This window comes from Salvelinus alpinus, chromosome 2 (assembly GCF_045679555.1).
Source record: "Salvelinus alpinus chromosome 2, SLU_Salpinus.1, whole genome shotgun sequence".
In the NCBI taxonomy this organism is placed as follows: Eukaryota; Metazoa; Chordata; class Actinopteri; order Salmoniformes; family Salmonidae; genus Salvelinus; species Salvelinus alpinus.
This window is the reverse complement of record NC_092087.1, coordinates 114,309,682-114,332,644: the sequence shown is the minus strand read 5'-3', so window position 1 is coordinate 114,332,644 and position 22,963 is coordinate 114,309,682. Positions and strand designations below refer to the sequence as shown.

The 22,963-nt window shown below is 41.3% G+C and overlaps 3 protein-coding genes and 1 pseudogene across 3 annotated transcripts in view; 2 read left to right on the top strand and 2 right to left on the bottom strand.

The window, feature by feature from the left end:
* LOC139549976 (parathymosin-like) overlaps positions 1-22,963 on the top strand; it is a 253,145-nt gene that overhangs the window by 11,393 nt on the left and 218,789 nt on the right. The window lies entirely within an intron of this gene.
* On the top strand, positions 372-3,344 carry LOC139549398 (zinc finger protein 271-like; the record flags this gene model as incomplete). The annotated part of the gene is made up of 1 exon (XM_071359871.1): positions 372-3,344. A coding segment is annotated over one exon (1,644 nt), but the record flags the coding sequence as incomplete, so codon positions are not given.
* Positions 8,765-22,963, bottom strand: part of LOC139552456 (zinc finger protein 585A pseudogene) — a 100,809-nt pseudogene continuing 86,610 nt past the window's right edge.
* LOC139550194 (cilia- and flagella-associated protein 251-like) lies at positions 21,845-22,469 on the bottom strand. Its single transcript, XM_071360908.1, has one exon. The coding sequence runs from the start codon at positions 22,292-22,294 to the stop codon at positions 21,857-21,859; it is 438 nt and encodes a 145-aa protein (XP_071217009.1). The 5' UTR covers positions 22,295-22,469; the 3' UTR covers positions 21,845-21,856.

The window sequence follows — 22,963 nt, the reverse complement described above, 5'->3', positions numbered from 1 at the left end:
ACAATTATAATCAAAAGTAGTGTGAAATGCACCCATAAGCAACCTGGAAATGGAGGATACTCCCCTGAGTTTTCCCCTAATCACATTCAGAATACTTTGTGAAAAACTAAAATCTTTGCTCACCATTTTGGCTCCAGGCAGATATACTACATACAATTTTAGCAAACACAGAAAGGGGCCTATATTGGAGACCAAAGTCGTCTGGCACAATGCTTAGAGTTTCAACAACATGAATAACTTATTTCAAGTCTACACGCTTAGATGTTACTACTAATGTGAAAACAAGACAAAATATGACTGTTCTTGCTCATTTTAAGACAAATTTCAAATAATCATTACATTCATTACAGACGTCAATTGTTGTACAACATCATGGCTACGCTGTTGGCATCACTTTTTACAGTGGATTTCCCCTGTTGTGGGCCTTTAACCATCTGTCTGACTTTGTTGTTCACACAGGAGAGAGACGGGACTACCGTGGGTCCTCTGGGGAGCCTCAACAACCTCATGATGCTGACGAGGCAGAGAAGAGTCTCTCCAGATCAGAACACTTCAAGAAACACCAGCGGAGATCCACAGGGAAGAAACCTCACTGCTGCTCTGACTGTGGGAAGAGATTCACCTCCTCAGCAGGCATTAAAATTCATCAGAAAATCCACACAGTAGAGAAACCTTATAGCTGTCAATGTGGGAAGAGTTTTACTCATTCAACCAGCCTGATATCACACCAGAGAACACACACAGGAGAGAAACCGTATAGCTGTGATCAATGTGGGAAGAGTTTTGTTACATCTGGCCATCTGAAGATACACCAGAGAACACACACAGGGGAGAAACCGTTTAGCTGTACTCAATGTGGTAAGAGTTTTACTCAGCTAAGCAACCTGATATCACACCAGAGAACACACACAGGAGAGAAACCATATAGCTGTGGTCAATGTGGGAAGAGTTTTGGTCAATCTAGCACTCTGACTCTACACCAAAGAATACACACAGGAGAGAAATCTTATAGCTGTACTCAATGTGGTAAGAGTTTTACTCAGCTAAGCAACCTGATATCACACCAGAGAACACACACAGGAGAGAAACCATATAGCTGTAATGAATGTGGGAAGAGTTTTATTCACCTAAGCAGCTTGATGTCACACAAGAGAACACACACAGGAGAGAAATCTTATAGCTGTACTCAATGTGGGAAGAGTTTTGATACATCTAGCCATCTTATTGTACACCAGAGAATACACACAGGAGAGAAACCTTATAGCTGTGGTCAATGTGGGAAGAGTTTTGGTCAATCTAGCACTCTGACTCTACACCAGAGAATACACACAGGAGAGAAATCTTATAGCTGTGGTCAATGTGGGAAGAGTTTTCCTACAACTGCCCAACTGACTCTACACCAGAGAACACACACAGGAGAGAAACCTTATAGCTGTGATCAATGTGGGAAGAGTTTTACTACATCTGCCCAACTGACTCTACACCAGAGAACACACACAGGAGAGAAACCTTATAGCTGTGATCAATGTGGGAAGAGTTTTGCTGCATCTAGCACTCTGACTCTACACCAGAGAATACACACAGGAGAGAAACCTTATAGCTGTGATCAATGTGGAAAGAGTTTTGGTCGATCTGGCCAGCTGACATCACACCAGAGAATACACACAGGAGAGAAATCTTATAGCTGTGCTCAATGTGGAAAGAGTTTTGGTCGATCTGGCCAGCTGACATCACACCAGAGAATACACACAGGAGATAAATCTTATACTTGTGGTCGATGTGGGAAGAGTTTTACTACATCTAGCATTCTGACTGTACACCAGAGAACACACACAGGAGATAAACCTTATACCTGTGGTCAATGTGGGAAGAGTTTTACTACATCTAGCTCTCTGACTGTACACCAGAGAATACACACGGGAGAGAAACCTCATAGCTGTGATCAATGTGGGAAGAGGTACACTGATAAAAGATCTCTGATTAAACATCAGAAAATACATGGAGTTGTTTCATGATATCAATGAATTAATGTCACAATGTAGAATGTTTTAACATTGTAGTAGGAGTATTTTAATGATGTCACAATGTAGAATGTTTTACCATTGTAGTAGGAGTATTTAAATGATGTCACAATGTAGAACCCTAAATGTTTGTCCCCTGTTCTATTGATTTCAGCATGATATGGATATTAGCCTCAGGGGGAAAATCCAGGCTCTGAATTGGAAGAGTACTATTTATGTGATTTAACAAAAAGTGACTAACACAAAAAGAGCTGCGTTACACTTACCATGTTGATGACCCACTTGAATCGAAATGCAACACTTCAAAATGTAGCGATCTATTTTCTACAAATTGTCCTCTAATCAGGGATGTACACATTACTCCCAGATTCTGTGTGGTTTTTGAGCTGTTAGTTTTAACAGGACGCGTAACCTCATCTCCCTTCTGTCACACAAATAATTTCGACATGATATCGATGAGTGATGACAAATAAGTGTTGCGTTCCTATGTTTAGCGACCCCTACATTTAAATGCATCACTCCAAAATGTAGCTGACTGTCTTCTGCAGGTTGGCCTCTAACCAGTGAGGTGAAAGATATCTCCCACTTCCATGTGTTTTTTTAGTTGTTAGTTTCAACAGCACGTACAACCGGATTTCCCCCCTAATTGATATCTGTGATTTATTGCTACTTGTCAAAACAACAGTGTTTCTGGTGCTTGTGCAGTTTATAAGGTGCTTGTTTCAAAAAATATTATTATTGTGGCCGATGTTTGTGTATATACCACATGTTAGGTTTTCAATTTATCCCAAACTGTTTCTGCATATTGGTTATTGATTTGAACATGTTAAAAATGTGTTTTGACATTGGGCTATCCTACCAAGCAACTATGCAACCAAATATTTCATATTTACATTTCATGTAACATTTGGTAATGGTAATTATTTATGCAACCAACTGACAATTATATTGACATTGTGTTTTTAGAATATCAAGGTTAACTCTCACATGTGCCAAATCAAATGTACTAGAGCATGACATTGGGGACTGGGCCCAGATCCAACAACATGCCTATCTAGTGAACCCTGAAAAAAGAGAGAAGCTCTGCAGTGAGGTGGAAAGTTACTACGGATATTGCAGGAGTTTCCTCTTGAAATCAGACATGTCTGTGGTGAGAACAACCTGGTTGCTGATTGTCTCAAGGGGTGCAGTCAAAATGTTTCGTGTTTTGCGTTTAGCCAGTGCATTGCCATGGATCACAGTTTATTTTGACTGTTTTTCCGTATTTGAGATGAGTTTTGTTTGTGCTCGTTTCAAGGGGACGAGAGTTCTAGAAGCTAGTGAGTTCTAGAAGCTGGTGAGTTTTAGGAAGACGAGAGTTCTAGAGGCTAGTGAGTTTTGGGAAGAAGCTAGAAGCTAGTTTTAGGTTTCTTTGTGGAGAAAATAAATCTTGTTTTTAATTGTTGTTAGACAGACACCATGTTTATATTGGTGATGGTGAAGCATTGTTGTTGATTATAATGTGACATGGAAGTTGTTTTCTGTTGGTGGCAAACTCTTAAGGTGTTAGTTAGTCTTTGGTTTTTCCATTTATGTTTTGAGGTTGGACTTTAGCTCGTTAGCACGTAGGACGCACTGGTTGGTGTTACCTCGTTAGTCAGTATGTGTTACACCTGTGCTGGCTTGTCCATCTCGTTAGTGGGAAGGTGTTTCACCTGAGCTGGTCCAGGTTCTATTTAAGAGTCTGGCCCAGTGCTCCAGTTGTCTTGATAGATGTGGAGAGTCAACACCTTTAGTTGCTCCACCTTTTTGGTTTGCTTCCTGTCTTTAAGTTTATTGTGGGTTTTTCTTTTGTTTGCCTCTTCTTGGACAGATTTAGTGGGTCTCATGGTTGGGTGTCTGTTAGGTCCCAGTTGTTGTTACTAGTCAACTTTCATTGGACACCCCCATAGTGTCTAGTGACTTTCAGAGCCCATCCTAAAAAACAAGCTTATATTTTTGAATTGGATATTTTAATCAATGGCATTTCCTTAGGATGCTCATTAGTCTTTAAGTTGGTATTATTGTTTTTTTATCCTCATGTTTGTGTACTAAATATTCCTGTTTATTTTCATTGTTTTTTCCTGAGAAGCCATTGTGTTCTACTGAGGATGGGCCTCTGGGAGATAACACTGACAGGACCTTTACAGTGTCTTTAGGGTGATAAAACCTAAAGAGACCACATTCCAGAGCATGAGTTAATGTTTCTGTTCTATATGGTACCAGGGAGAGATGACCCCAGGGCCAGACCCTGGTCTCTACACAGAGTACTGTTTTTACATCAGATACTTCTAACTCTCAGCAGACAGTATCTTTCATACAAATCTTGACCTTGTGACCCGTTCTATACATCTATTGTTCGTCATGTAGGTTGAAAGGGGTGTATCTTGGCTGTAAAATATCTTTGTACTTTTGTCTCGTGTCTCAAAGAATCATCTGGGGGTGATTTGTCAACCAGCCATCATTATCGTAGAGCACTCAATTGATTCACTTTATATGTGTGCATTGTATTGACCCGCTCCCTTATTAATAAGTGAATAAAGATTTAGTTTCAGAATATCTCTGACTTGTGTGATACGTTTGTCTCATTTGATATAAAGAAATGAACCACATTTGGCGATGGGGATGTTAGTCTTCACTTGGTGACGCTCCTGACAACCTGGGTAAATGGTGCACCATATATACGAGAGATCATCTCAAACCTAGTTTAAAAAAAAGAGGTGAGCGAACCACACACTTTTTAGAAAAGCCTCGTAGGCTCTGAGTGTGTATTCCTGTGTGAGGGGGGCACCTTGGAGGTGTAAACAGGGCCCAGTCAGGAGGCTCTGAGTGTGTATTCCTGTGTGGAGGTGTAAACAGGGCCCAGTCAGGAGGCTCTGAGTGTGTATTCCTGTGTGGAGGTGTAAACAGGGCCCAGTCAGGAGGCTCTGAGTGTGTATTCCTGTGCGGAGGTGTAAACAGGGCCCAGTCAGGAGGCTCTGAGTGTGTATTCCTGTGTGGACACATTTGCACACATTTGTGAGCTAATAGATGTCAGTTTGTATTGACTGCTGTGTAGGTTAAATGTACACTTCAAATGCAGCTGTCCTACAACATATCTGTACCTTCTTCTTGATCCCAATTGCATTGTGTCCATGTTCTGTCCTATAAGAATTTCAAAGGAAGAGAAAATGTGTCAAAGAATAGTCTTACAAGCATTAAAACATATATATGTATTAAATAAATATTGAAAGATAAATGGCATCGACATACAATGTAATGTAAAATAGAAGAACATATTGGAGAAAGCACTAGCCAATACAGTAACAGACTGCCATACAGGCCTAATATCACATTTCAAGATATCTTTGTACACAAATTGTTTAATATTTTATCAGGCTGACTTGAAAGATTATACGCAACATTTTGCTGCGTGGCAATACTGTGTTTGGATTCTGAAGGGCATTTATACAAAAGAGGTAGTCTAGACACTGTATTAATACCATTATGCATTTGAATCCCATCTACAGCTACCATCTAAGATATTAATTTCCCTCCACAAGGGGGCGAACATGTAACGTTTCCAAATTGGGATATTATTGTACATGTATCGTTTCCTAAATGGGATAGTATTGTCCATGTAACGTTTCCAAAATGGGACAGTATTGTCCATGTAACGTTTCCTAAATGGGATAATATTGTCCATGTAACGTTTCCAAAATGGGATGGTATTGTCCATGTAACGTTTCCAAAATGGGATAGTATTGTCCATGTTACGTTTCCAAAATGGGATAGTATTGTACATGTAACGTTTCCAAAATGGGATAGTATTTTACATGTAACGTTATGCCCCCTTGTGAGTTAATAGTATTGCATGCATATAAAGAGGAAGACCTCCATTGACGATTCAGTTCGTTGTAACATCTCGTCTGGACAGGTCACCGTCCTTAGTTAACGTTAGCTAGTTCATTATCACAAAAGTGAGAACCGCTCTAGATTGGAAACTTACGTTAATGAGTGTAAAGCCATGTTGGCTTTATGGAAACGATATACAATATATGGGAAAGAATATAGTTCAGGGAAATAATCCAAACCTAGTTGTGCCTAGTTAGGACATAACGTTAGCTAGCTAGATAACGGTACTGTACTGTAGCTCAAACAACGCCGACGGTCAAACCCGGCTTTCTAATATTTACGGTAATTAGCTATAGTAACGTTATGGAAGCTATTCACAGAAAACCAGAATTGACTTCATTATTCATTATTAGTATGTTATATTATTGTTATAAATGATTTCGATACATATTCAGAGACAAACATCAACATAACTTAACCTTTTTAACTTGTTGTCGCATCCAAACTTGTCACCATCGTTTTCAGTTGTAATTGCGAAGTTCCCGGAAGAAGTCCAGCAACAACGGAGGTTCCTCGATGAACCCACCTTCTAACAAGTTCTTTGAAGAACCTTTTGGGGCTGTTTTTCATTGACCAAGAACCCTACGGTTCTTAGGGGATCTGAGAACAACTCCAGTTGAACCCTTCATTTTTAGAGTTGTAGTCGGCTCTATTTACTCTCAGATTCAATACATGATGATTAGCATCAACGATCAAGTCAGCTGCTGCTGCTCCAATACAGTATGAGGTGAGATGGTTAACTGATGTTGAACCGGGCAGTCAGCTGCTGCTGCTCCAATACAGTATGAGGTGAGACGGTGAACTGATGTTGAACAGGGCAGTCAGCTGCTTCTGCTCCAATACAGTATGAGGTGAGACGGTGAACTGATGTTGAACCGGGCAGTCAGCTGCTGCTGCTCCAATACAGTATGAGGTGAGATGGTGAACTGACGTTGAACTGGGCAGTCAGCTGCTGCTGCTCCAATACAGTATGAGGTGAGACGGTGTACTGACGTTGAACCGGGCAGTCAGTCATTCATTTTGTACTCAGTCTGGTCTATCATTGTTGGTATTGAAAAAGCCTACTGCACATTGTGGTGGAAATTCTAACCAATCAGGAGAGACTTTGTCATTTCTTCAAACAATCAACCTTTATTTGATAAGAATTGCAATAATGTAGCTGGTCAGCCCTACACTCTGAGGTGGAAGGCCGAGAGCTCGATGACACAAGGAGTTCAGAAGCCTTATATAGTCAAACTATCTTGTGCATATAGAAAACACGTGATCTTGATGTGTGTCCGTGTGTGGAGAACGAGACACAGACTAACTGTGAATTGGTCGTCTCGTTCTGTAGCAACAGCTAGTTATTCTAGTTTTACAGTGAGGTGTCAAAACAACAGGAAATCACTCTAGACACAGTTCCTCTGAAGTAGATCAATGGTTCCCCGAATTGGGGCAAGCAAGCGTCTTTGGCCTGTCTGTCTAGAGGGTGTGTCTAGAGCTAGTCTGGAGATAAATCAGATCCAGACTGAACTGTGTGATGTAGTAGGGAGTTGTAGTTTCCAACAGGACTATTCTACATAGTTTAGCGCATAAAACGTAATTAACTACAATGACCATAATCCATTGCCTTGTCTGTGTTTCTTTTACACCTGCTATGTAAGAGAGACCGAAGAATGCACAATGGTCATTGCAATCTGGTATCCTTGGGACATCCCAATCCTAACCCCTAACCTTAACCATTTTAAATGTCAACTTTAATGGGCTCGGGACATCCCAAAGATGTATCTCTACCTGAAAATACATGATCTAAGTGATTGATATTTGGTATTCAGCAGTCATAAAGCCTTATTTACTTTAATGAACTACTAAAATAGTGATTTTGTCAGACAGCATAGAAAGCAGCTCTACACTTTATTGACTGACTGATCCATTCATCCTTCCATCCCTCCTCAGCCTTCCTCTCCTCTGAAGACCCAGTGAGGGTGGAGCTCAGTCAGAGAGCTGTTGAGGGACTGGTTAGGAAGAACACTTCTACAGCCAGAGAGGTGAGAGGTCACACATGGTTTAGATGGTAAATATTTATGTCCCCTTAGCGGTTCATCACGTAAACAAAAGGGAATATGTTCCATCATCTATGTTTATTAACATTAGTGCAAATTGTCCACTGATATGAGTGTAATTTCTCACCCCTTTTGGCTGTATGAAAGTTAATTTCCCCTTAGGCACACACATTTGTTCTTTGCTATTATGAATGTCATTTGTGTCGAATGTACTTTTCCCCACTCATTCACCCCACCTCTTTACGTTGCTTATTTATATTCAGTGGCTTGACTGCGTCCAGACTGTCAAAGGCCCATCCTGTTGGATCTGAACCTAATGGAGCTTAGTGTGATCGGATGACAGAAATCACATTCAGGTGCCAGGTTTAACTGAGACCATAGATGCTCCATATCCATTACTTTGAGTGTTTTATATAATATGACTAAATGTGTTTCTTTCTGTGTTGCAGGGGCAGTCAAGAAATGGAACAGCAAGGCCACAGAACATGACACAAGCAGAGCTGTGGGAGACCACCTCAAGCCCCTGGTAGAGCCGGGGGTGGTGTTTACCTCTGGTGTAATGTCAGCTGGCTAGATTGACCAAAACTCTTCCCACATTGACCACAGCTATACGGTTTCTGTCCTGTGTGTTTTCCCTGGTGTAATGTCAGCTGGCTAGATTGACCAAAACTCTTACCACATTGATCACAGCTATACGGTTTCTCTCCTGTGTGTGTTCTCTGGTGCCCCTTCAGCAGGCTGGAAAAGTGATGCTGTTTTTCATACTAAGATGGACCAAGAGTCTGTTGATATTTTCAAATCAAGCTTTATTTATACAGCACATGTCAGACATGGATGCAACACAATGGCTTCACAGGAAAAAACTAAGAAAATAAACAGAAGTATTTAGTACACAACAAACATAACAGGATAAAAAACAGAAGAATAACAACTGAATTAAGGAAACGACTGATTAAAATATAAAAAATATGATGCTATATCCAACCCAACCCAAAATACAAAAACAATTTTTTTAGGAGGGGCTCTGAAAGACACTATGGGGGTGTCCACTGAAAGTTGACTATCAACAACAACTGGGACCTAAAAGACACCCACCATGAGACCCACTAAATCTGCCCAAGAAGAGGAAAACAAAAGAAAAACCCACACCAAACTTAAAGACAGGAAGCAAACAAAAAAGGTGGAGCAACTAAAGGTGTTGACTCTCCACGTCTATCAAGACAACTGGAGCACTGGGACAGACACTCTTAAATAGAACCTGGACCAGCTCAGGTGAAACACCTTCCCACTAACGAGATGGACAAGCCAGCACAGGTGTAACACATACTGACTAACGAGGTGACACCAATCAGTGCACCCAAGACACATTTCAGTTGAATGCATTCAGTTGTACAATCAATCAATCAATCAATCAAATGTATTTATAAAGCCCTTCTTACATCAGCTGATGTCACAGAGTGCTGTACAGAAACCCAGCCTAAAACCCCAAACAGCAAGCAATGCAGGTGTAGAAGCACGGTGGCTAGGAAAAACTCCCTAGAAAGACAAGAACCTAGGAAGAAACCTAGAGAGGAATCAGGCTCTGAGGGGTGGCCAGTCCTCTTCTGGCTGTGCCGGGTGGAGATTATAACAGAACATGGCCAAGATGTTCAAATGTTCATAGATGACCAGCAGGGTCAAATAATAATAATCACAGTGGTTGTCGAAGGTGCAACAGGTCAGCACCTCAGGAGTAAATGTCAGTTGGCTTTTCATAGCCAATCATTCAGAGTATCTCTACAACTTCCATTTCACATAATCATCTACAATGCTTCACCTTCTACAACATAAACATAGTGTCTACTGGCTGTCAACAATTAAAAACACGTATGTCTAAATAATAATATGCAATCGTATAATTTTTTTAATCATTTTTCTTTCCATAGAATCCTAAAACTCACTAGCTTCTAGAACTCTCGTCCCCTTGGAACGAGCCCAAACAAAACTCAAATCAAATAGTATTAGTCACATGTGCCGGATACAACACTGGAATGCTTCCTTACGAGCCCCTAACAGTGCAGTTTAAAAAAAATATACAGAAAAGAATAAGAGATAAAACTAATATCCAACACAGAAAAACGTGTCAAAATAAATTGTGATCATGGTAACTCACTGGCTAAATGCAAAACACAAATCTATTTGACTGCCCACCCTTGGTATAATCAGCAACCAAGTTGTCCTTAACACAGACATGTCTGATTTCAAGAGGAAACTCCTGCAATATCCATAGTAACTTTCCACCTCACTGCGGAGCTTCTCTCTTTTCAGGGTTCACTAGATAGGCATGTTGTTGGTTATAAAAGCAGGGTAACAATGTCAATATAATTGTACCCAAAAATGTCAAGTTGGTTGCATGAATAACTATGATTACTAAATGCTACATAATTGTAAATATGACATAACAAAACCAAATGTACACCCCTTTGTTAATATGTATTGGCAATAATTAACTTAATAGTGAGGCATGGAATAATAAAACATATATATTTTGTCAGGCTGAATGTTTGAATATATGAGGTGATTTGAGTCATGCTTCTTTAGTAGTGGAATAAAGACAATTAGCACTTGAATGTTGTCAAGAAATACTGGAGTGATGTAGGATTGTTAATAAAATTGATTATAGGTGTATAAGCTGCAAGTATGTTGAAATTAAGCTGTTTTCAAGTCATTGAAAAAACGACCCGAAAAGACATCTTTTCAACTTTCACTTTCAACTACAAACGAACATATATTAGAAGTCGGGCATAGTCTTATTTTCAACGTCTTTTGAATGACATTTTGCTAAATGGGAATAGTGCAATGTCAAAACACAGTTTTAACATGTCCAAATCAATAACCAATATGCAGAAACAGTTTGGGATATATTGAAAACCTAAACATTTTGTTTCATTGTGATTCCAGTGGGTCACCAACGTGGTAAACAGCTAGCTACATTGTGATTCCAGTGGGTCACCAACGTGGTAAACAGCTAGCTACATTGTGATTCCAGTGGGTCACCAACGTGGTAAACAGCTAGCTACATTGTGATTCCAGTGGGTCACCAACGTGGTAAACAGCTAGCTACATTGTGATTCCAGTGGGTCACCAACGTGGTAAACAGCTAGCTACATTGTGATTCCAGTGGGTCACCAACGTGGTAAACAGCTAGCTACATTGTGATTCCAGTGGGTCACCAACGTGGTAAACAGCTAGCTACATTGTGATTCCAGTGGGTCACCAACGTGGTAAACAGCTAGCTACATTGTGATTCCAGTGGGTCACCAACGTGGTAAACAGCTAGCTACATTGTGATTCCAGTGGGTCACCAACGTGGTAAACAGCTAGCTACATTGTGATTCCAGTGGGTCACCAACGTGGTAAACAGCTAGCTACATTGTGATTCCAGTGGGTCACCAACGTGGTAAACAGCTAGCTACATTGTGATTACAGTGGGTCACCAACGTGGTAAGTGTAACACAACTCTTTTTTGTTAGTCACTTTTTGTTAAATCACATAAATAGTAACTCTTTCAATTCAGAGCCTGGATTTTTTCCCTGAGGGTAAAATCAACTGAACACGGGGCAAACATTTAGGGTTCTACATTGACATTCATTAAAATACTCCTACTACAATGTAAAAATAATCTACATTGTGACATTATTTAATTATTTAATTGATATCATGAAAAAACTCCTTCATGTATTTTCTGATGTTTGATCAGAGATCTTTTACTAGAGTATCTCTTCCCACATTGATCACAGCTACAAGATTTCTCTCCTGTGTGTGTTCTCTGGTGTAATGTCAGCTGGCTAGATTGACCAAAACTCTTCCCACATTGACCACAGCTATAAGGTTTCTGTCCTGTGTGTTTTCCCTGGTGTAATGTCAGCTGGCTAGATTGACCAAAACTCTTACCACATTGATCACAGCTATACGGTTTCTCTCCTGTGTGTGTTCTCTGGTGTACAGTCAGAGAGCCAGATGTAGTAAAACTCTTCCCACATTGACCACAGCTATAGGGTTTCTCTCCTGTGTGTATTCTCTGGTGTACTGTCAGCTGGTCAGATTTAACAAAACTCTTCCCACATTGATCACAACTATAGGCTTTCTCTCCTGTGTGTCTTCTCTGGTGCACTGTCAGATTGCTAGATTGACAAAAACTCTTCCCACATTGACCACAGCTAAAAGGTTTCTCTCCTGTGTGTGTTCTCTGGTGTAATGTCAGCTGGCTAGATTGACCAAAACTCTTTCCACATTGACCACAGCCATAAGGTTTCTCTCCTGTGTGTGTTCTCCGGTGTAAAGTCAGAGAGCCAGATGTAGTAAAACTCTTCCCACATTGATCACAGCTATAAGGTTTCTCTCCTGTGTGTATTCTCTGGTGTACTGTCAGCTGGTCAGATGTAACAAAACTCTTCCCACAATGATCACAACTATAGAGTTTCTCTCCTATGTGTCTTCTCTGGTGCACTTTCAGATTGATAGATTGACCAAAACTCTTCCCACATTGACCACAGCTATAAGATTTCTCTCCTGTGTGTGTTCTCTGGTGTACTGTCAGCTGGCTAGCTTGACCAAAACTCTTCCCACATTGACCACAGCTATAAGGTTTCTCTCCTGTGTGTGTTCTCCGGTGTAAAGTCAGATGACCAGATGTGGTAAAACTCTTCCCACATTGATCACAGCTATAAGGTTTCTCTCCTGTGTGTATTCTCTGGTGTATTGTCAGCTGGCTAGATGTTGTAAAACACTTCCCACATTGATTACAGCCGCAAGATTTCTCTCCTGTGTGTATTCTCTGGTGTAAAGTCAGCTGGCCAGATGTAGTAAAACTCTTCCCACATTGATCACAGCTATAAGGTTTCTCTCCTGTGTGTATTCTCTGGTGTAAAGTCAGAGAGCCAGATGTAGTAAAACTCTTCCCACATTGATTACAGCTAAAAGATTTCTCTCCTTTGTGTGTTCTCTGGTGTATTTTAAGTTTTACTGAAGAGTTGAATCTTTTCCCACAGTCAGAGCAGCAGTTAGATTTCTTCCCTGTGGGTCTCTGCTGGTGTTTCTGGAGGAGTTGTGATGTGGAGAGACTCTTCTCTGCCTCGTCAGCATCAGGATGTTGTTGAGGCTCCCCAGAGGATCCACGATTGTCCCGTCTCTCACCTGTGTGAACGACAAAGTCAGACAGATGGTTAAAGGCCCACAACAGCAGAAATCCACTGTTTATTTGAGGTAAAAGGTGATGCCCATGATGTTGTGCAACAATGTACGTCTGTTATATTTCACAATTAAGACAGTCAAGTTAGTAACAAGTCATATTTTGTCTTGTTTTCACATTAGTGGTAACTAGAAATACGTTATTCATGTTGTTGAAATCCTAAGCAGTGTGCCAGACAACTATTGGTCTCCAATGTAGGCCCTTTTCGGTGTTTGATAAAATTGCGGCACGAGGTCAATGCACACACAATTTGATTGCAGAAACTCCTCCCTGCTAATGAGGATGTAGTATTTCTGCCTGGAGCCAAAATGGTAAGCGAAGATTTTAGTTTTTCACAATGTATTCTGAATATTACAGCACAAGATCAGGAGTGCTACTGAAGGAAACTCACATTAAGCTCTGTGTCTATTTACTAATTCACCACCGTGGGGGAAAACTCAGGGGAGTTCTCATTGGCTGACAGCAATAATAGCCTCCATTTACAGGTTGAATATGAGTGCATTTCACATTACTTTTGGAATATAATTGTAAGACTCACTTGAATGTCCTGCTTAATATGTTTGTGTTTTTGTCTTTAAACTTTAAAAACACTTCAACCAGTAAAATGCTCTTTAGCTAGCTTTTCTATCAGCCTGAAACTGAGGGTTTGTACATTAAGTGTTAAACAAATTGGCCCATAACTTCACCTAAAAACAAGATAGACCTACTGTAGGACCCATAACTTCACCTAACAACAACATAGACCTACTGTAGGACCCATAACTTCACCTAAAAACAAGATAGACCTACTGTAGGATCCATAACTTCACCTAACAACAACATAGACCTACTGTAGGACCCATAACAACAACATAGACCTACTGTAGGACCCATAACTTCACCTAACAACAACATAGACCTACTGTAGGACCCATAACAACAACATAGACCTACTGTAGGACCCATAACTTCACCTAAAAACAACACTTTAAAAAAACACTTAAGTAAAAAAAAGCTTTTAACATATAACTATTTCTCTCTATACCATTTCTATTTCATGAACATTTTTATTTCTTTCTTTAATATTTTTGTACCTTTATTTTACTTGGCAAGTCAGTTAAGAACAAATTCGTATTTTCAATGGCAGCCTAGGAACAGTGGGTTAACTGCCTGTTCAGGGGTAGAACGACAGATTTGTACCTTGTCAGCTCGGGGATTTGAACTTGCAACCTTTCGGTTACTAGTCCAACGCTCTAACCACTAGGCTACCCTGCCACCCCGAATGTTCTCATAGGCACTATAGTATTGCCAGCCTAATCTTGGGAGTTGATAGGCTTGAAGCAATAAACAGAGCTGTGCTTCAAGAATTGCGACGAGCTGCTGGCAAACGCAGGAAAGTGCTGTTTGAATGAATGCTTACGAGCCTGCTGCTGCCTACCACCGCTCAGTCAGACTGCTCTATCAAATATCAAATCATAGACTTAATTATAACATAACACACAGAAATACGAGCCTTAGGTCATATTCAATTTAATACCGCTCTTCACAGACCCAGGAAGGGGCGGGGACAAACAAGTGTTGCACCTCGTTTCCCTCCTTCAGGGAACAGTAAAATATAGTCATAAAGGTACACTCCCTTTCAGTAGGTCAACTTCGGGACAACATACTATGGGGAAATAAAATCATTCCCCATGCCGAACCAAACGGACACTAAATGAAACGGCCCCTGGCAGACCACCTAGCCCTGACCCTGCAAGATGCATCAGTTGTCAATTTATTAATTGTCTTTTGTTTGAAACACTCCTGTCAATGTTGAGTAAGGACGCACACCTGATTACACATATAGAAGTAGGATTAATCTATCTGGCATGCACACAAATGTAGATCTATAAATGTGCCCATTTGGGGATGTCTGATAGTATTTCTCATTGTCTTAACGCTGCACCACTAATGAGTTGTGGAGCTTCTCAAAGTGTTTTTTCTTCACCTCCAAACAGCAAGTAAACAAAGTCTAATCAAAATCAATTGCGAATGACAATAGTTCCTCAAAGTATTTAATAAAAGATTTCCAGCTCTCGCCCTTTCAATAACCACTCGGCATAAAAGGGAAAAATGTAATGCTCTGATCCAGTGGAAATGTCATAAAATACCTGATTACTTCTTATCCTTTGTACAAATAGCCAACAGCTGTGGCTGTCCCGAACTCACTGGCGTGGGAAACTCTGAGGGCCCAGAATATTTTATACAATATTGCAAGCTTGCTATCTGGAGTTTTGGGCCGACCCAGTTGATAGTTGATACAATGTTTCAAGTTTGTTGTAGACAGGCCATGTGCAGCAAATGTGATTTATAGGATATTTATTTTTAAATCAGGAAATTTTCTACCTGCAGGCTGCAATGTTTTTAATTGTCGGCTTTATGTAGGCTATTTTTACATAGTTGGCAATGGCAATGAAAATCACTTTTAGATTTGTATAATTTTAATTTAGATTAAATGTAGGTTAACCACAGACAATGATTTTGAGATACTACTATAAATGAAATGAAACTGTTCCACGAAAATGTGCATATGAAAATCATAACTGGCACGCGGATTGGTAGAAATGGTAAGATAACTTGGCACTCCAAATGGAAAAGGTTGCCGATCGCTGGTGTAGCCCATTACCGGAAACTTCAGGAGCATAACGGCAGAATTTCTCTCTTCTGGTTAGGTTATCTTGATCTCTGGCTCCCTCGAGTCATTTGTGTGTCTTCATTATTAGATCAAACAGCGTGCTTAAAGCATCAGACCAGTTCAGTACATATAGTTGATTTAATTAAAACACATGGGGTGTGTCTATATATGGAAAAATACATGATATAACATTTCTACCAATCGAAAGGGCCCTAGTGCATAACTATAACTTATAACTATAATGTTCCCCATCCAACTTGACAGAGCCAGAGAGGATCTGGAGAGAAGGATGGGAGAAACTCCCCAAATGCAGGTGTGCCAAATAAATTAGCTACAGTGGGGAGAACAAGTATTTGATACACTGCCGATTTTGCAGGTTTTCCTACTTACAAAGCATGTAGAGGTCTGTAATTTTTTTATCATAGGTACACTTCAACTGTGAGAGACAGAATCTAAAACAAATATTCAGAAAATCACATTGTATGATTTTTAAGTAATTAATTTGCATTTTATTGCATGAAATAAGTATTTGATACATCAGAAAAGCAGAACTTAATATTTGGTACAGAAACCTTTGTTTGCAATTACAGAGATCATACATTTCCTGTAGTTTTTGACCAGGTTTGCACACACTGCAGCAGGGATTTTGGCCCACTCCTCCATACAGACCTTCTCCAGATCCTTCAGGTTTGGGGGCTGTCGCTGGGCAATACGGACTTTCAGCTCCCTCCAAAGATTTTCTATTGGGTTCAGGTCTGGAGACTGGCTAGGCCACTCCAGGACCTTGAGATGCTTCTTACGGAGCCACTCCTTAGTTGCCCTGGCTGTGTGTTTCGGGTCGTTGTCATGCTGGAAGACCCAGCCACGACCTATCTTCAATGCTCTTACTGAGGGAAGGAGGTTGTTGGCCAAGATCTCGCGATACATGGCCCCATCCATCCTCCCCTCAATACGGTGCAGTCGCCCTGTCCCCTTTGCAGAAAAGCATCCCCAAAGAATGATGTTTCCACCTCCATGCTTCACGGTTGAGATGGTGTTCTTGGGGTTGTACTCATCCTTCTTCTTCCTCCAAACACGGCGAGTGGAGTTTAGACCAAAAAGCTATATTTTTGTCTCATCAGACCACATGACCTTCTCCCATTCCTCCTCTGGATCATCCAGATGGTCATTGGCAAACTTCAGAAGGGCCTGGACATGCGCTGGCTTGAGCAGGGGGACCTTGCGTGCGCTGAAGGATTTTAATCCATGACGGCGTAGTGTGTTACTAATGGTTTTCTTTGAGACTGTGGTCCCAGCTCTCTTCAGGTCATTGACCAGGTCCTGCCGTGTAGTTCTGGGCTGATCCCTCACCTTCCTCATGATCATTGATGCCGCACGAGGTGAGATCTTGCATGGAGCCCCAGACCGAGGGTGATAGACCGTCATCTTGAACTTCTTCCATTTTCTAATAATTGTGCCAACAGTTGTTGCCTTCTCACCAAGCTGCTTGCCTATTGTCCTGTAGTCCATCCTAGCCTTGTGCAGGTCTACAATTTTATCCCTGATGTCCTTACACAGCTCTCTGGTCTTGGCCATTGTGGAGAGGTTTGAGTCTGTTTGATTGCGTGTGTGGACAGGCGTCTTTTATACAGGTAACGAGTTCAATCAGGTGCAGTTAATACAGGTAATGAGTGGAGAACAGGAGGGCTTCTTAAAGAAAAACGAACAGGTCTGTGAGAGCCGGAATTCTTACTGGTTGGTAGGTGATCAAATACTTATGTCATGCAGTAAAATGCAAATTAATTACTATTATTATTAAAAATCATACAATGTGATTTTCTGGATTTTTGTTTTAGATTCCGTCTCTCACAGTTGAAGTGTAACTATGATAAAAAATTACAGACCTTTACATGCTTTGTAAGTAGGAAAACCTGCAAAATCGGCAGTGTATCAAATACTTGTTCTCCCCACTGTAAATGAAAGAGGGGAAAAAAATAATTTGATCCATTTTAGAATAAGGCTTTAAAGTAACAAAAAGTGAAAAAAGTCAAGGGGTCTGAATACTTTCAGAATGCCCTGTATACAGCACCTCCCCCATAAGCATTCCTGTCTTTTCTGTAGATGTTATATCCCTGTATTGCTACTGCTGGATCAAAGGAATTATCTCAGTGAGTTTCAGAGATGAACAGTACAGTGCATTCCAAATTCAATAGGCAAGTTAACAAAAACGTTTTCAAATAAAAACTATTCCAGAAAATGTCAAAGCGTATATAACGCCCGTCCAAGAGACTGTCGACCAATCGCCTTCACATTGTCATGCTGTGACACACAGTTCCTAAGCTAATTCTCACAAAATCCCTTTTTAAAGTCAGGGTATGAGTCGAGAAACATGCCTATTGTCCTTGAAAGTACATAATGTTACGATTGCAAAGCTATACAATATTATAATATTATTAGATATTACAGAGAACAAGTTGATTATCTCACATTTCTGAAAATATTTGTAATGTGCTTCATCAGAGGGTAATTCATGCCAACGTTCTTTTCTTTAAACTGTTAATATAAATCGAAAGGAGTTTCCGATATCCTAATTTCTTAAAGTATTTCTGGTAATAGCTAGTGATAGTGATACACAAGCTAGGTCTATTTGAAACATTGCCATCCCATGGCAGCATTTACCAGCCACCAGGTTCAGAAGCTTTAAAACCACAAAAATATTTAAAACCCAATCCTATTTTTGCCCAAAATCAAGATGTAAATTATTCAAACTGAACATAATATTATTATTTAATATAATATTATTTTAGGCTATTTTAGTTCGAGTCAAAGATAGTTTTGGAATAGTTTTAATTTTTAAATTCGGTTTGTTATTTTATTTCAGTTTACTAAATAGTTTTCCCCTAATTACTTGTTCTATAATAAGCATGGAGGTTTCCCCTATCAACCAGTCATAGGTACTGGTGACAAAGCGCCTCGTAACCTAGCTGGGAATGGGACAGACGGAACCCTTCTGTGGTAACAGACAGGGGCGATTTGTAATCAAATCTAATTCCCAGGAATGGGGTTCATATGAACCACAGAGACTGTGTGTGGGATAATAACATGGCCCTGTCCAACCCTGCTTGTTCCCTCGACTCCGCAACCAACCACCAATCTCCAACAGGGCCCTTAACCTGTATCACTAGACACCTCATAGTGAGCTACAGGTAGGAATCAGCAATGAATCCCAATAATGAGACACCTCTGGGGAGGGGTGTCAGCAACATTTAAAAAAATATATATATAGTGTTTTATGACAAACCGTTTTTTACAAATCCGTCAAGACACCAACTTAGACTTTACTGTGAAATGCTTTACTGACAAGCCCTTAACCAACAGTGCAGTTCAAGAAGAAGAAAACATTTACCAAGTAGACTAAAATAAAAAGTAATAATAAAAAGTAACAGAATGAGAATAACAATAACGAGGTTATATACAGGGGGCACCGGTACTGAGTCAGTGTGGAGGCTATATACAGGGGGCACCGGTACCGAGTCAGTGTGGAGGTTATATACAGGGGGCATCGGTACCGAGTCAGTGTGGAGGCTATATACAGGGGGCACCGGTACTGAGTCAGTGTGGAGGTTATATACAGGGGGCACCGGTACCGAGTCAGTGTGGAGGCTATATACAGGGGGCACCGGTACCGAGTCAGTGTGGCTATATACAGGGGGCACCGGTACTGAGTCAGTGTGGAGGCTATATACAGGGGGCACCGGTACAGAGTCAGTGTGGAGGCTATATACAGGGGGCACCGGTACTGAGTCAGTGTGGAGGCTATATACAGGGGGCACCGGTACTGAGTCAGTGTGGAGGCTATATACAGGGGGCACCGGTACTGAGTCAGTGTGGAGGCTATATACAGGGGGCACCGGTACGGAGTCAGTGTGGAGGCTATATACAGGGGGCACCGGTACTGAGTCAGTGTGGAGGTTATATACAGGGGGCACCGGTACTGAGTCAGTGTGGAGGCTATATACAGGGGGCACCGGTACTGAGTCAGTGTGGAGGCTATATACAGGGGGCACCGGTACTGAGTCAGTGTGGAGGCTATATACAGGGGGCATCGGTACCGAGTCAGTGTGGAGGCTATATACAGGGGGCACTGGTACCGAGTCAGTGTGGAGGCTATATACATGGGGCACCGGTACTGAGTCAGTGTGGAGGCTATATACAGGGGGCATCGGTACCAAGTCAGTGTGGAGGCTATATACAGGGGGCACTGGTACCGAGTCAGTGTGGAGGCTATATACAGGGGGCACCGGTACTGAGTCAGTGTGGAGGCTATATACAGGGGGCATCGGTACCGAGTCAGTGTGGAGGCTATATACAGGGGGCACCGGAACTGAGTCAGTGTGGAGGCTATATACAGGGGGCACCGGTACTGAGTCAGTGTGGAGGTTATATACAGGGGGCACCGGTACTGAGTCAGTGTGGAGGCTAAATACAGGGGGCACTGGTACTGAGTCAGTGTGGAGGCTATATACAGGGGGCACTGGTACCGAGTCAGTGTGCGGGGTTACAGGCTAGTTGAGGTAATCTGTACATGAAGGTAGGGGAGTGTAGTGACTATGCATAGGTAACAAACAACCAGCGAGTAGCAGCAGTGCACAAAATGGAGGGGGGTGGAGGGGGGTCAATGTAAATTGTCCGGTGGTGATTTTCCGAATTGTTCAGCAGTCTTATGGCTTGGAGGTAGAAGCTGTTGAGGAGGCTTTTGGTTCTAGACTTGGAGCTCCGGTACCACTTGCCGTGCGGTAGCAGAGAAAACAGTCTATGACTTGGGTGACTGGAGTCTCTGGCAATTTTGTGGGCTTTCCTCTGACACCGCCTATTATATAGGTCCTGGATGGCAGGAAGCTTGGCCACAGTGATGTACTGGGCCATTCGCACTACCCTCTGTAGCGCCTTAGGGTCAGATGGCGAGCAGTTGCCATACCAGGAGGTGATGCAACCGGTCAGGATGCTCTCGATGGTGCAGCTGTATTACCTTTTGAGGATCTGGGGACCCATGCCAAATCTTTTCAGTCTCCTGAGGGGGAAAAGGTTTTGTTGTGCCCTCTTCATGACTGTCTTGGTATATACCCACGTGGGTGATTGAAAGATGAACTGAGGTCCACACTCCAGTCCAGTTGATGGTGGTAATACACCTTAAAGTTGGTTTCCAACCGCCATATAAAGTCCAAAGAAGAAAAAGAAGCCTAAAGGAAGGTGAAATGACGAGAAACTAATTTGGTTTACCGTTTGGGGTATTGCGACTGGTTACTTATTTTGATGTGATATGAAAGTATTGTGTGAAATTATTCTGAATTGATATGAAAGTACAGCGATTTATGTTTCTAGAAATGTATCGCAATTGAGAATCGATTCACATTTAGGTGAATTATTTGACTATTTTACCTGCCAGAGCCAGTCTACCTCTGAAAATAACATTCAGTCCTTGGACCTTGAGGAGTAACGGGGGCAGCAATCAGCAGTAGTAACAATAACAAAGCGTACTCCCTGCCTGTTTCGGTAAAAAGCTGAGGGATGGGGCTGGAGAAATGCAACCATCCATGATATCAACATTATAGTTTTAACCATGTTTTGAGGATATACCGTGTTTGTTTATATTTACTGACAAACATTGGAGTAAAAAAAAGCTCATATTGTGGGTTCTGATGGGGTACGACAGTTGAACTAAGCTCATGAGGCTATGTGTGAGTGAATTCTTCAAGAAACAATGGGTACATATCATTAATGTATAAGTCCCAAAATGGATGTAACAACTACTGATTGCCCCTTTAAGACTACATATTGGGCTAATCTAATAGGAGATATTGAGGACTACAGTATTTCAGGCATTGTCATTGGATGCATTTGATCAATTGTTAACGTTTTGTTGATGGTCCACTCTTGATGTTCTACACGTTAACAGTGTAGCTTCAGCCATTCCTACAGAACAACATTAAAGTGTAGAACCCCTTTACTGCATATTGGTTCAACGACTGCAGAGACGGTACTTACTGGGGTTAAACGGATCTCCAACCTCCTCTTCTTCCTCCAATGTGACAGTCATCTCTTCCTCCTCCTCTTTCACTCCAAAAACTGCATCCTCCTCTCCTTTTACTGTAACTTCCTCCTCTTTCACTGAAACGTCTTTCTCTTCTTCTTTCATGGTAACAGCCTCACCCTCTACGTGTTTTAATATTGTAACAGCCTCCTCTTCCTCCTCCTCCTCTTTCACTCTGAACGCGTCTTCCTCTTCTTTCACTGAAACGTCTTTCTCTTCCTCTTTCACGGTAACAGCCTCACCCTCTACTTGTTTTTGTATTGAAACAGCCTCCTCTTCGTCCTCCTCTTTCACAAAAGCTTCTTTCTCCGTCCAGCAGACCTCTTCCTCTTCTTTAGCAGGAGGAGAGTAGCTTAGTGAACTCATGGTCGGAGATGTTAGCTAGCTAGCATTAGCGACTAGCCTAGTTCTAAGCTAACTTAGCAAACCAGCTAGCTGACAAACAACGTGTACATACGACAGAAGTGTGTTTAATACACAGCGACTAATATACACCAAAACAGTGTAAAGAGCGTGAATATTGTTGCTATGTTTGCTAGAAAGCTACGGAGGTGTCTGACTAGCTGTTGTTGTTGAAGGAGCGTCACGTCCACTAGATTATACGTCACACTGGTAGCGTCACCTGAACCTAAAAGACGCACATCGCCATCTGCTGACTGGAGTGGGAAACGCAGTTGAGGAACCAAACGTTTATTTTTCATTTATTTCATAAAGGTTTAATATCATATAAAGTCGTTCAAAGAGAAGCATGTGTTGATTGATTCGTGTTTAATGAGTGAGAATTTAAAACAAGCTTTACACCCACAATCAAATGGTTGTTAATACATCTAAATCATGGTTTAGTGTTTCTGTATCAAAATGGACTTTTAACAAATTCAAATCCTATGGAGTCATTTTGACCCCAGCCAAAAGCACCTTTGATAAATAGGACATTTATTTCAAATCAATATCAAATCACATTTTATTGGTCACATACACGTGTTTAGCAGATGTTATTGGGGGTGTAGTGAAATGCTTGTGGTTCTAGCTCCAACA

Excerpts from the sequence above, each read along its gene's own strand:
- LOC139550194 (XM_071360908.1), bottom strand. The coding sequence starts at position 22,294 with ATGAGTTCACTAAGCTACTCTCCTCCTGCTAAAGAAGAGGAAGAGGTC.